This window comes from Lutjanus erythropterus, chromosome 19, assembly GCF_056507025.1.
Source record: "Lutjanus erythropterus isolate fLutEry1 chromosome 19, fLutEry1.hap2, whole genome shotgun sequence".
Taxonomy (NCBI): Eukaryota; Metazoa; Chordata; class Actinopteri; order Lutjaniformes; family Lutjanidae; genus Lutjanus; species Lutjanus erythropterus.
In genome coordinates, this window is record NC_139335.1 from 15138284 (window position 1) to 15150731 (window position 12448).

Sequence of the window (12448 nt, forward strand, 5' to 3'; positions counted from 1 at the left end):
GCTGTAACAACTCAGCATTTATCTCTCGATTTCATCCAACCTTTGAACATCCGTTCAGAGTCTTTGTGTTCGCAGACGCAGTCATGTCCAGGCTATTGATCATGTTGGAGGATCTTTTTCAGTCGTCCACTTCACTCTGTCTGCTGGCAGCCATTGTGGGCCTGCTGGTCATGCATCTTTACTCCAATTTCAGCTCCCAAGAAAAGAGAAGAGAGCCTCCAGGACCTAAACCTTTCCCCCTGCTTGGTAACCTGCTTCAGGTGGATCTCAAGAGACTTGACAAATCTCTTTTTGATGTGAGAAATGTTTTATGTTACTTGTGCTAAAATAATGTGATTCTCTCCATTTCTTTGATAGAAGTCAATTTATTTTTTAATTTTCTCTCACTTTTACCTACATCCATTTTTTTTAGCTGTCCAAAATATATGGACCAGTGTTCACAGTCTATTTTGGACCTCAGAAGGTGATAGTGCTGGCAGGATACAAGACAGTCAAACAGGCTCTGGTCAACCATGCTGAAGAGTTTGGAGACAGACAGATCACTCCCATATTCCATGATTTCAACAAAGGACATGGTAAGAAAATATTTTGAGTCTTTTTTATGGGTCCAAGCAGTGTTTCCCCAATTGTTTTTCTTCTTATCTTTTGGCTTTTTAAAAATGATTCCTCTCTATTGAAAGTGTTCATGTAGCAAAAATCATGAGGCAAAAATTCACACAAATGTTGACTGCAAATTCCACTACTTAGGCAAAAAAAAAATAATTACACTCACTGGCCTCAAAGTGGCACTGTAGCAGTCAAGGTTTTCATTCAAATGTTACTAAAATTGTCACAGACATTGTTTAGATTAAAACTGTTGCATAGGATGTGTAAAGTGTGCACATACATAGGGCCTCACATCTCTAAAGGGCCTTGCGCCTACCACAAACAGTTTGAAAAATCAAAGTGAATATACCCCAGCTGCAGAGCATGCATAATCGACTACTTTATTGTGCTAGTGGACCTTCCAAACTAGAAGCAATGTGATCGAACTCAAGTGGATCCTTATTGGAAGCAATGTGAGCGAGTGAACAGCTGATTGCTTCAGTTCCTTTTTACGTGGGATGTCATAGTCTGCTCCATGCATCAGCAAAGTGTCACTTGTTTGTTTAAAAAAAAAAAAAAAAAAAAGGTTTGCAGCCATTTTATGCATATGTCCCCAAAATGGACAAGGTTTGGAAGGAAAATAGGGAGCTGCTGGGAGTAACAAGTAAACTGTCCTGCAACTATATAGATACAAGGCTGACTTATGAAAATTACTTAAGTTATACATAAATAGCTTGAGACACAAGCTGTGCTACTGTGACATTGCTCTTATTATCAAATCTTTCAACAAATTTCACAAAGTCTTTGACAATATGTTCGAAAAGCAGGTTGGCATGTGACTTTTTGCCAGGATTGTATCCCCAACAGTTAAATTACTGTGAATTTTTAAAGTTTTGTTCCCTCTCTCCGCCTTCTGCTTGTGAGGTTACTTATGGCTCAGAAACCAGTGGGTGGAGACAAAGAGGATGTCAAGAAAGTATCTGCACCTGGTTACTTCAGGCCTCAGCCTGTCTGGGTAGATTCCATGTGAAACATGATCTCTTCACCATTCAACAAAATCACTATGATGCACTCATCACCAGCAGAATATTATATCTTATTCATTGACTTCAGCGCAATAGTTGTATATAATATATATGTATATAAAGAACTACGTTAATGTTTAAGGTCTGCTGCTGTCAGTGGCAGTTGTGTTGACCAGCGCCTCTTTTCCATACACATGAGCTGCCCTGGCATTGACTGGGTTTGACTCCATCCATGCATTTCCATGACAAATGACAGCAGAAACTAAATTTCAAAGCACAGAAATTCAGTTAGGGGCTGAAAGTACTGAGAGCTGAATTTAAAGAGACTTTTAAAAATGTCTGTCTCTGCTCTCCTGCACACACGTGACCTGAGTATCACAACACACACTTGTTTAAGGGGAGTCGTCGCAGGTTGGCCACAGCTGCAAGATGTCACCGCATGCCGCTTTGGCTCGGGTTGGACCTGTTTGGCCCCATTCCAGAGCAGGTCCATCTTGAGCGGCACAGTTTGTCACAATAAAAGTGGTAATGGAGATGCAAATCAGAGCGGCATGGTTTGAGTCAGCGCAGCCAAAAGTGCCAGAGGAACAGCCTCACAGCTGGATCAGTGGTCTATAGACCCCTTTTCACTCTCCAGGCCTGCAAGTGTTATTTGAAAAAGTTCACATTAACCAATGAGACCAGACTGATCAACTGTTCAAACCATTCAATGGATGGATCTTTTTTACAAATGCCAGTGTGTTGGAAATTTGGATGAATATATTGCCATTTGTTTTTGTTTTCGGAGGCTTATTATTTTCTTTAGCTAATTTAATGGTCTGCAGAGTGACAGGCGTTGCACAGTACACACCCACCGGCTAGAGGACGGTGCACTGAGCCAGGAGGACGAGTGAGAGGAAAACAGCCTGTCGAGCCAGACTATTTTTACATCTATTTCAAATTTAGGATTCATTTCAACTTACCCAGAGCTGAGGATTGTTAACAGTAAAAAGATTGAAGTGTGTTTTATAATGTTTAATGAGGCAATTAAAGTTTGTCTTAATTCAATAAGAGAGAATCCTAAATGCAGAATGTGATCAGTTGTGGTTTTTTGTTGTTGTTCAGGAAAATAGGTGTGAGAATATTACTTTTCTTGATATTTCGTGAGCTCATTTTGATTTTTTGGTCGCATTATCTGTTTTTTTGTTTTTTTTGGTGTTTTTACTGGCAGTGGTAGCTGATTTGGGATAAAACTTCAATTTTGAGCCAATATTTTGATTCTGACACGAAATTGCACAGAATGAAGACATTTTCACTTGGATATGTGGCCTACTATTTGGAGTTGATTTGCATTTCCCTCTAGTATTTCCTTTGCTTTTCCTCCAGCTAACAATGTGATGTAATCATGATGTCTGCTCAAAAAGGGTCTATGCACATGCCCATGATGTCCAGGGTTCATATCCCCAAGTAACTTATTTGATTTTCACAACCTGCTTGGGCCCAATTAAAACCTTTTTGCAGGTCTTTTTAGTAACTTGTTTTTATTTTTGTCTAAATAAGCCAACCACTTTTGTTTCCAGGCATACTATTTTCCAATGGCAACTCATGGAAAGAAATGAGGCGTTTTGCTTTAAGCACGCTGAGAGATTTTGGGATGGGCAAAAGGATGACTGAAGACAAAATCATTGAGGAATGTCGCTACCTGATTGAAGAATTTGAACAATATAAAGGTAACATCGGGTCCACTAAAGCACTGTCCTTTGAACCTCACGTTCTGTATCTAACTCTTCTCTAACTCTTTTTCTCTCAGGTAAAGCCTTCAGCAACACCGAGGTGATTGGTTATGCGTCTTCAAATATTATATCAGCTCTTATGTATGGAAAGAGGTTTGAATACAAAGACCCTGTCTTCCGAGCACTGGTGGAGAGAGACCACAAGGCTATCCATCTGACAGGATCAATTCCCATCCTGGTACTACGGAGTGACTTGATGATTACAAGATAATTTTGTTGTGCACAGGAAACACTTGTTGAGATATGGCTTAAGAGAGTCACTATATCATATTGCCATCCATGAAATGTTAGGTAAATTTTTTGCACTGAAAAAAGTCTTGCAGGAGGTGTCAGAAAAGTTACCACAGGGATAACTGGCTTGTGGCGGCCAAGCGTTCAATAGCCTTCAATCAGGTTGAATTATACCTCTTTGCTCAGCTGTTTCTGAGAAATGCTTTATTTTATGGGTTTGTCAATAATTTAGGAATATTTAAAACTTAAAATATTAACAGCTAAATGTAAAACAAAACAAATATATTGATTAAATGAAACCAGCTGAGGCTCAAGACCTGTTTAATTATGTTAATTCCTACAGTAATTAGCCTGCTTGTATTGTGCTCCATTACAGATATACAACATGTTTCCTTGGCTGGGCCCTTTTCTTAGGAACTGGAGGGATTTGATTAAAATTGTGGAGGAAAACAAAAAGGACCTAAAAAACATCATAGCAGATCTGAAGGAGACTCTGAACCCTGAGATGTGCAGATGTTTTGTTGATGCATTCCTGACCCGTAAGCAAAATCTAGAGGTGACGTATCCCAGCTCCAGTGAATCCACTCTGAGACTGATCGTACAAATTAATCATTAAGTATAATTTCTCTTATCTCTGTTATACCAGGAGTCTGAAATCAAGGATTCACACTATCATGATGACAACCTGGTCTACAGCGTGATGAATCTGTTTGCAGCTGGAACTGACACTACAGCAAATACACTTCAGTGGTGCCTGCTCTTCATGGCCAAGTACCCTCATATTCAAGGTCATCTCAGCTATGACAAGCTCACATGCTCATATGAAATTCGAGTTAAAGTAGCATTGCATATTCATCAGATTGAATTCCTATTTCACGTGCATCCAGACCAGGTCCAGGAGGAGCTGAGCAGGGTGGTTGGAAGCCGTCAGGTCCAAGTGGAGGACAGGAAGAACCTGCCATACACTGACGCTGTCATCCATGAGTCACAAAGACTGGCCAACATTGTCCCCATGGCTATTCCTCACAAAACCACCCGAGATGTCACCTTCCAGGGCTACTTCATCAAGGAGGTCAGTTGCTCTCATCAATCCAAATCCACATACATTTGTTCTTGTTAGACATGTTACTCTCTGTCTCTTGAAAACCGTACTTTGGTTCTAAAATGTGCACAATACAGCAAACTTTCTTCCTTTGCCTGCAGGGGACAACTGTGTTTCCTCTGCTTACATCTGTCCTGTATGATGAGAACAAATGGGAGAATCCATACATGTTCAACCCTTCACATTTCCTGGACAAGGAGGGTAAATTTAGAAGAAGAGATGCCTTCATGCCCTTTTCTGCAGGTACAACGACTTTATCAGATTTTTCTCTTCAGATATTTAATAGTTGTGAAGATATGATCCAGTTTAATTTGTAACAGCTCTTTGTTCTTGCAGGTCGCAGGGTGTGTCTCGGAGAGAGTCTGGCCAGAATGGAGCTCTTTCTTTTCTTCACCTCGCTTCTTCAGCGCTTTCGCTTCACTCCTCCACCTGGTGTCACAGAGGATGAACTGGATCTCACCCCGGTTGTTGGTTTCACTCTCACTCCTTCACCTCATGAGCTGTGTGCTGTCAGTCGCCACAGATAAAGACAGACACAACTTCTTGATTATTTGTTTTCATGGCACGATGGGATCAGGCTGTTACCAAACACAAAATTGGTCATTAAAGTATTTAAAATAAATGTTTATTTTTAATTAGGCCTGGACAGCTTTTATGCTTGTTGCTTAATTTAGGTCAGAGAGTTTTCCGTTCCCCTTTTCTAGATCACAAACATCAAGTCAGCATCACGCTCACATGGTGACAGCATTCACACCAAACTGAAGTGTCTATCTATATAAGTCCTGTCCTGTGCACACATTTCAAAGCATCCAGCAGCAAATGAGAAGCCAAACTTTGTGCACAGTGTGCAGTTTTCTTATATTTGTGTATTGATATGTGTGAATACTGCTGATCTATTTTTCCATTATCACAATGCATATGGTTGTAGCATGAGTGTGGTAGTGTGTGTGTGCATGCAGTTGGTGTGGATGAGTGAACTTCAACTTCCACGCAAGGCTTGAGACGTTCCACTAAGACAATTTAGCCTGGTCTAGTCAACACTAACTTAAGCCAGGCTTAAACAAGCTTGCATTGAGAGCATGCACGGAGAACATAAGCAGCCCAGTACAGCAGATTGTTGAAGAGGATAAGATGTCACAAAAAGAGGAGAAAACGAGAGCAGTTTTCTTCTCAACTGCAGTACAAACTCTGAAGATTGGACTAGATAAAGAATATAAAAGGGTCCATCATTAAAAAAGGCCAGTGTTACCACAATTAACAAAAAAAGGAGATATCTCAGCAAAAAGCAATAGACATGGTAAATGTGAAATTTCTGTGAAATAACTTATTTACAACTTTGGCAAACTTATTATTTTTCATTTATTGTTTATTATTATTTTCTCATTATTTTTCTTAATTATAAATTTTAAGCTTTTAAATAAGCAGGTTCACTCTGTGTCAAATAACTTGTTGGTCTTTGAAGACAGTTAAAGTTGTGAGAAATGATTTTCTTAACTTGTATTTAGTTAATATGTTCTTTGGAACTAAATTAAACACTTAAATTCATGTCAATTAAGCTTTACAGTTAACCCACCACTGAGCAGGCTAGTTCAGTGGTATGAGTTACCATGGTTACTGAGCAGGAATTCCTTTAAGCCACGGTCATGGAACTGATCTCTCACTGACATCAACCTCACATTTACTTGCATATTGTCAAAAAAAATAGACTTTAATTGTAAGTAAGTGTTGTGTTTATGCCAGTTGGACGCAGCTGGGGAGCAAGATGTGCAGAGCTGGTGCCAGAGGTTCAAGTAAGCTGTGTGTGTGCAAGTATCAAGTCTTAATCTTGAAGTCTCAAACAAGTCCTAAATCATTGTGGTGAGAAGTCAAGTTGAGTCCCTGCTATAAATCAAGCAAATCATTGCTCAGGTCAAGCAAGTGATGACCCCGCTCAGTATCTACATTTAAATCAGTTAAAAGTTGAGTTTTATTTTGAACATGAATGCAATTTTTGCAGCCTACTTACACCTTATAAATCATACTGATATTTGACATTTTGTGGCATCAGTAACAAGCCTCCTAAATGAGTATGTATGGAGAGAGTGGCTCTGATGTTATAATGCAGCCTCACAGCTCTAACAAGCTCTAAACTGAACTGAACAAAGGTATGAAACAAAAAAATACTTGTCAGTTTTTAAGCCCTCTGCCATGGTTCCCCTTCAGGAGGCTCACACCATCTCTCTTTGGCCTGTTAACCCATCTGACCAAGGTGTTTCTCATATGACACTGTATACCGTTGTTATCTTCTTACAGCCATCATCAACAACATAATCCTTAAATCCAGATTTTATTATTTTTGCACTAACATTAGGCCCTTCCATGATAGATACCTCGTGCATCAGCCTCTGCTGGTCTGCCTGGAAAAATTCAAATAGTCTTTTCAAGTTATCTGTGTCCAGTCTAATTCAAGTCGAATCCTGTGTCAATCTCAGTCAAGCAGTTCTCAAGTGACTCTCCTGTTACAAACAGCTGCATGGATCAAAAACATTTCTGATGCATGAGGTGTGTGAGTGAAAAAGACATCTGGATAAGAACATGGGACATCAAATAAGGAAATTAAGATGTTATTTGGTGCAATTAGTGTGACTCAGGTTGAATTGGTGAAAGCAGGACTGAGGTCTACAAACTCACCCAGAAAGCTTGTCCTCATATAACATCTCAGTGGAAATGCCAACACAGAGGCAGTTTTGATAACCTGCAGTCACCTCTTTATTTCACTGAGGGGGACTTTGAACTCAATGTGGGGATAACTCTTCAGACCATTTGTGTTCCTGAAAGGAGTCAGCTTCCAGGCGACTGTAGGATCATGTTGGAAAACTTTTTCCAGTCCTTCAACTCAGTCTCCCTGCTGGCGGCTGTTGCAGGCCTGCTGGTCCTGCATCTTCTTTATTCCAACTTCGGCTCCCGAGACAGCGGAAAAGATCCTCCAGGACCTAAACCCCTCCCCGTGCTTGGTAACCTGCTTTAGGTGGATCTCAAGAGACTCGACAAGTCTCTTTTTTATGTGAGAAATATGTTACGTCTGTGATTCAATCCATTGCTTTTACTTTTAGTGGTTATATTCATATGTCATATCTAGGACTATGAGTCTCACTTTTACCTTTTTTAGCTGTCCAAAAAATATGGACCAGTGTTCACAGTCTACTTGGGACCTCAGAAGGTGATAGTATTGGCAGGATACAAGACAGTCAAACAGGCTCTGGTCAACCATGCTGAAGAGTTTGGAGACAGACAGATCACTCCCATATTCCATGATTTAAGCAAAGGACATGGTAAGAATTCATTTAAGAGTCTTTTTTAGTAACTTGTTCTTGTCTAAATAAGCCAGTCTCTTTTGTTTCCAGGCATACTATTTACCAATGGCGATGTGTGGAAAGAAATGAGGCGTTTTGCTTTGACTACGCTGAGAGATTTTGGGATGGGCAAAAGAATTACTGAAGGGAAAATCATTGAGGAATGTCGCTACCTGATTGAAGAATTTGAACAATATGAAGGTAATGCTGTCTTCATTAAAGCACTGTTCCTCCAGTACTTTCCACTTCCTATCTAACTACTGTCCATAATTCTTTTTCTCTCAGGTAAAGCCTTCAACAACAGCCAGGCAATTTATTATGCGGCTTCAAATATTATATCAGCTCTTACGTATGGAAAGAGGATTGGATACAAAGACCCTGTCTTCCAGGCTATATTGGAAAAAGACCATCAGATTATCCATCTGGCAGGATCAGCTTCCATTCTGGTAGTACATTGTTGTGCATATTAAGGATTTGTTAGGCTGGAATGAGCTAGAGACATGGAAGTGGGCTGGAAATGATGTGCAGGTCCTTCCCAAGGAATCTGAGCAAAGTTCACCAGATGGTGGGGCTGTAATTAAGCCCCAAAAATGCCATTTTGTAAAGGCCACTCACCCTTTAAACCCAGTTGACTTTAAATTGCACACAGACGTCCAGCTCAGTATGCTCTTCAAAAAATGCCTCTTGGGCCATAAAAGTCTGCAGGATTGACTTTATGCTAAAGAAAGCAACTTATTGGATTTTTACTGTATTGACACAAAATTAGGTAAAACGAGCAAGACTGGTCTGAAAACATGGCCACAATCAATCAAAATAACTTTGCAAAGGGCAGGGCTTAGTGATAATTGGCCATAACTCAATAAACACTTGTCCATTTATCATGAAACCTAAAAATATGTGAAAGTGACTGTGGCTGATCACTTATTTGCTCATTACTCAAGATGTTTTTGAGTAATTCTGTTCAAATTTACTGGCGACGTCTTGCACTATCTCCTGAGCATTAACAGTGTTTCATTCAAATCTGATCAAATGGTGGAACTTTGCTTGGCTTTGTGAAGCCTGAAACTCACTTGTTGTTGCTGCTAAATCCTATAGTAATCAGCCTGCTTGTATTGTGCTCCATTACAGATATACAACATGTTTCCTTGGCTGGGCCCTTTTCTTAGGAACTGGAGGGATTTGATAAAATATGTGGAGGAAAACAAGAGGAATGTAAAAAACATCATAGCAGATCTGAAGGAGACTCTGAACCCTGAGATGTGCAGATGTTTTGTTGATGCATTCCTGACCCGTAAGCAAAATCTAGAGGTGACGTATCCCAGCTCCAGTGAATCCACTCTGAGACTGATCGTACAAATTAATCATTAAGTATAATCTCTCTTATCTCTGTTATACCAGGAGTCTGAAATCAAGGATTCACACTATCATGATGACAATCTGGTCTACAGCGTGATGAATCTGTTTGCAGCTGGAACTGACACTACAGCAAATACACTTCAGTGGTGCCTGCTCTTCATGGCCAAGTACCCTCATATTCAAGGTCATCTCAGCTATGACGAGCTCACATGCTCATATGAAATTCGTGTTAAAGTAGCATCACATATTCATCAGATTGAATTCCTATTTCACGTGCATCCAGACCAGGTCCAGGAGGAGCTGAGCAGGGTGGTTGGAAGCCGTCAGGTCCAAGTGGAGGACAGGAAGAACCTGCCGTACACTGACGCTGTCATCCACGAGTCACAAAGACTGGCCAACATTGTCTCCATGGGTGTTCCTCACAAAACCACCCAAGATGTCACCTTCCAGGGCTACTTCATCAAGGAGGTCAGTTGCTCACATCAATCCAAATCCACATACATTTGTTCTTGTTAGACATGTTACTCTCTGTCTCTTGAAAACAGTACTTTGGTTCCAAATTGTGCATGACACACCAAACCTTCTTCCTTTGCCTGCAGGGGACAACTGTGTTTCCTCTGCTTACATCTGTCCTGCATGATGACAGCGAATGGAAGAGCCCATACATGTTCAACCCTTCCCACTTCTTGGATGAGGAGGGTAAATTTAGAAGAAGAGATGCCTTCATGCCCTTTTCCGCAGGTACAACAATTTTATCCAATTTTCAAATTTTTTCTTCAGATATTAAACAATTGTGATGATTTGTTTGTTTCATTTTTGCAGGTCGCAGGGTGTGTCTCGGAGAGAGTCTGGCAAGAATGGAGCTCTTTCTCTTCTTCACCTCGCTCCTTCAGCATTTTCGCTTCACTCCTCCAGCTGGTGTCACAGCGGATGAACTGGATCTCACACCAGAAGTGGGCTTCACCCTCACCCCTACACCTCATGAGCTGTGTGCTGTCAGTCGCCACCGATGAAGACAGCCGCAACTTTTTGATTATTATCTCCACCAGGTGTTAAACTTGGGGGAGATCATGCCATAGGTTGTGTGTGTGTGACCTACTGGCTATTCTTTCCACAGCAAATCTTGCTTACTACAGAATCATCTTAATATTTTTTGGTTTGTTTTTTTGCTGTGGCTCAAAAGTATTCAGTTCTGTCTCATCTTAGACCAGATAATCTGCAGATTACTTGCATATCCTAAATGTTATTATTCAGCAAAGTCAGGCACAATTTGAGATAAATAAATTTTAGCTTGCTGTGCCGCCATCTTCACTATAAGGAAGCCCCAGTGCAGCTGCCTGGCCACCATGTTGGAGTGTTCAAGAGCAAACAAATACAATGTGTACTGAGAGGACTTTTAGAGATTAGAACCTGACCATGGCAGCAGTTACTTGTTGATTTGAGCCATAACTTCCACTTTTTTAGTTTAGATTTCTATATCTGTTTTGTGGTTGTAAAGCCACCTGGTTGCTTGTAATGTTCTAAATAAAACTCTAAATAAAACTAAATAAATTATAATATTTAAATCATATATTGTACAAGTGTTAAAATGAGGGTACAAATACAGTAATAATTGTGCATTCGGCAACACCGTAGCTTATGTTTCCAAAGGAAGTAGATTTGTTTGGATTGCTATGGCATCAGTGTCACATCAGTATTGCGGTAAGGACACAGTTGGGGACAGGTGCATTTAGATTAAAAAAAAAATCCCATAAATGATGAGTAAACAAATTAAAATGATTGTTAGGACACCGTAAAGTTGTAGTTGAAGCAAACTGTATCTATGAACCAGCAATCAGGGTCCCACCACATCTGAAGCATCCTCCTGCAGCAGATAGTTGCCGCTCTGCTGCCACGGGCTGCACTTTGTGAACAGATTTCTCCACCACCAATTGCTGCAGGTCTGCTACATCCTTGATTGCAGTTTCCATTGATGTTGCCAAGTCAACCATCCTTGCCAGAGTCGTCTTTGGATGCGTCATTAACGCCACACGCTAATCTGTCCCTCAGCGTGTCGTCCAGCGCCGACCCAAAACTGTTAGGCTGGAGGGTTTTCAGGTTTGGACCGAAATGCAGACAACGGCGACAGAGCAGAGCAGTTCCATGAAATTTAATGAGTAACAAAAAGATACAAAAGCTTACATCAATTTAAGGCAGGGAAAAAACAAACACAAAAAACTTACTGAAGAGGCAGGCAAATAAAGGCAACTAAAATTCCAGGAGATGCAAGAATCAAAGTCCAGGGAAGAAAAAACCAAACAAATCCATCCAGGAGAAAAAACGTGCAACCAAAATACAAGAAACACTGACAAAAGACAAGTATGAACGAGCAACTAAGGAGAAAAGGACACAGGGTTAAATACACCAGGGAGAGGGACGATAACCTGACCTACTCTCACCTCAGCACCCCAAACAGGTCCTCCAATTTACTGAAAGTAACCTTAATCTGAAACTGAAAATAACTTTCATATTACAACAATCATAGAATAGCTTGCTTGGGAAAATTTAAGGTTGATCATTTAGAAAGGAGGACTCAGTAGCCAGTGGTATCAAAGGCCCTCTTTAGGTCTAAGAAGACGGCACCAACACAAGCATTTCTATGCAAGACACATTTAACTTTGGAAAAAAACCCATTTTGGTCGAGTGATGGTCACGGAAACAAAACTGGATGAGATGTAAAGGTGATCATTCAGGTGTTCTTCAGATGGCCTTTTATGAAGTTTCAGGAAGTTGGTGTCAAGTCCAAAGTCATCCTTGGCTTTGGAGCTTTTTAGTGTGTCAGTGATGTTGGCCACTTCAATTTTAAGCTCTAGGTCTTTGTTGTCCTGCTTCTTTTGCCAGATGACTAATTTATTCATATTGCCAGATTATTTTCCTGTTTCCTTTTGCTTTTTCAATAATGGTCATAAACATTTAGCTTTGGCATTTCATAGGGTCTGGGTGACTTTGTTTGTCGTAAAAGTAAAATTATGTCTTTCTATGGTTGGGCCACATTTCAGGGATTTT

At 40.4% G+C, this 12448-nt stretch overlaps 1 protein-coding gene and 1 pseudogene across 2 annotated transcripts; both read left to right on the forward strand.

Moving 5' to 3' along the window:
- LOC146309504 (cytochrome P450 2K1-like) lies at positions 1–5355 on the forward strand. Its single transcript, XM_084744451.1, has 9 exons — positions 1–296; positions 413–575; positions 3170–3319; positions 3400–3560; positions 3990–4169; positions 4260–4401; positions 4501–4685; positions 4817–4958; positions 5052–5355. The coding sequence occupies exons 1-9, from the start codon at positions 84–86 to the stop codon at positions 5240–5242; spliced, it is 1527 nt and encodes a 508-aa protein (XP_084600577.1). The 5' UTR covers positions 1–83; the 3' UTR covers positions 5243–5355.
- Positions 5356–7474: 2119 nt separating this feature from the next.
- On the forward strand, positions 7475–10552 carry LOC146309505 (cytochrome P450 2K1-like; annotated as a pseudogene). Its single transcript, XR_014772452.1, has 6 exons — positions 7475–8248; positions 8333–8493; positions 9176–9355; positions 9446–9587; positions 9687–9871; positions 10003–10552. The product of XR_014772452.1 is annotated as a cytochrome P450 2K1-like (transcript).
- The last annotated feature ends 1896 nt before the right edge of the window (positions 10553–12448 follow it).

Bases quoted from the DNA above. Each gene is read 5' to 3' on its own strand.
- LOC146309504 (XM_084744451.1), top strand. From the start codon at position 84: ATGTCCAGGCTATTGATCATGTTGGAGGATCTTTTTCAGTCGTCCACT. The intron at 4,170-4,259 runs GTGACGTATCCC...CTGTTATACCAG, and splicing joins CCCGTAAGCAAAATCTAGAG to GAGTCTGAAATCAAGGATTC. The intron at 4,686-4,816 runs GTCAGTTGCTCT...CTTTGCCTGCAG, and splicing joins AGGGCTACTTCATCAAGGAG to GGGACAACTGTGTTTCCTCT.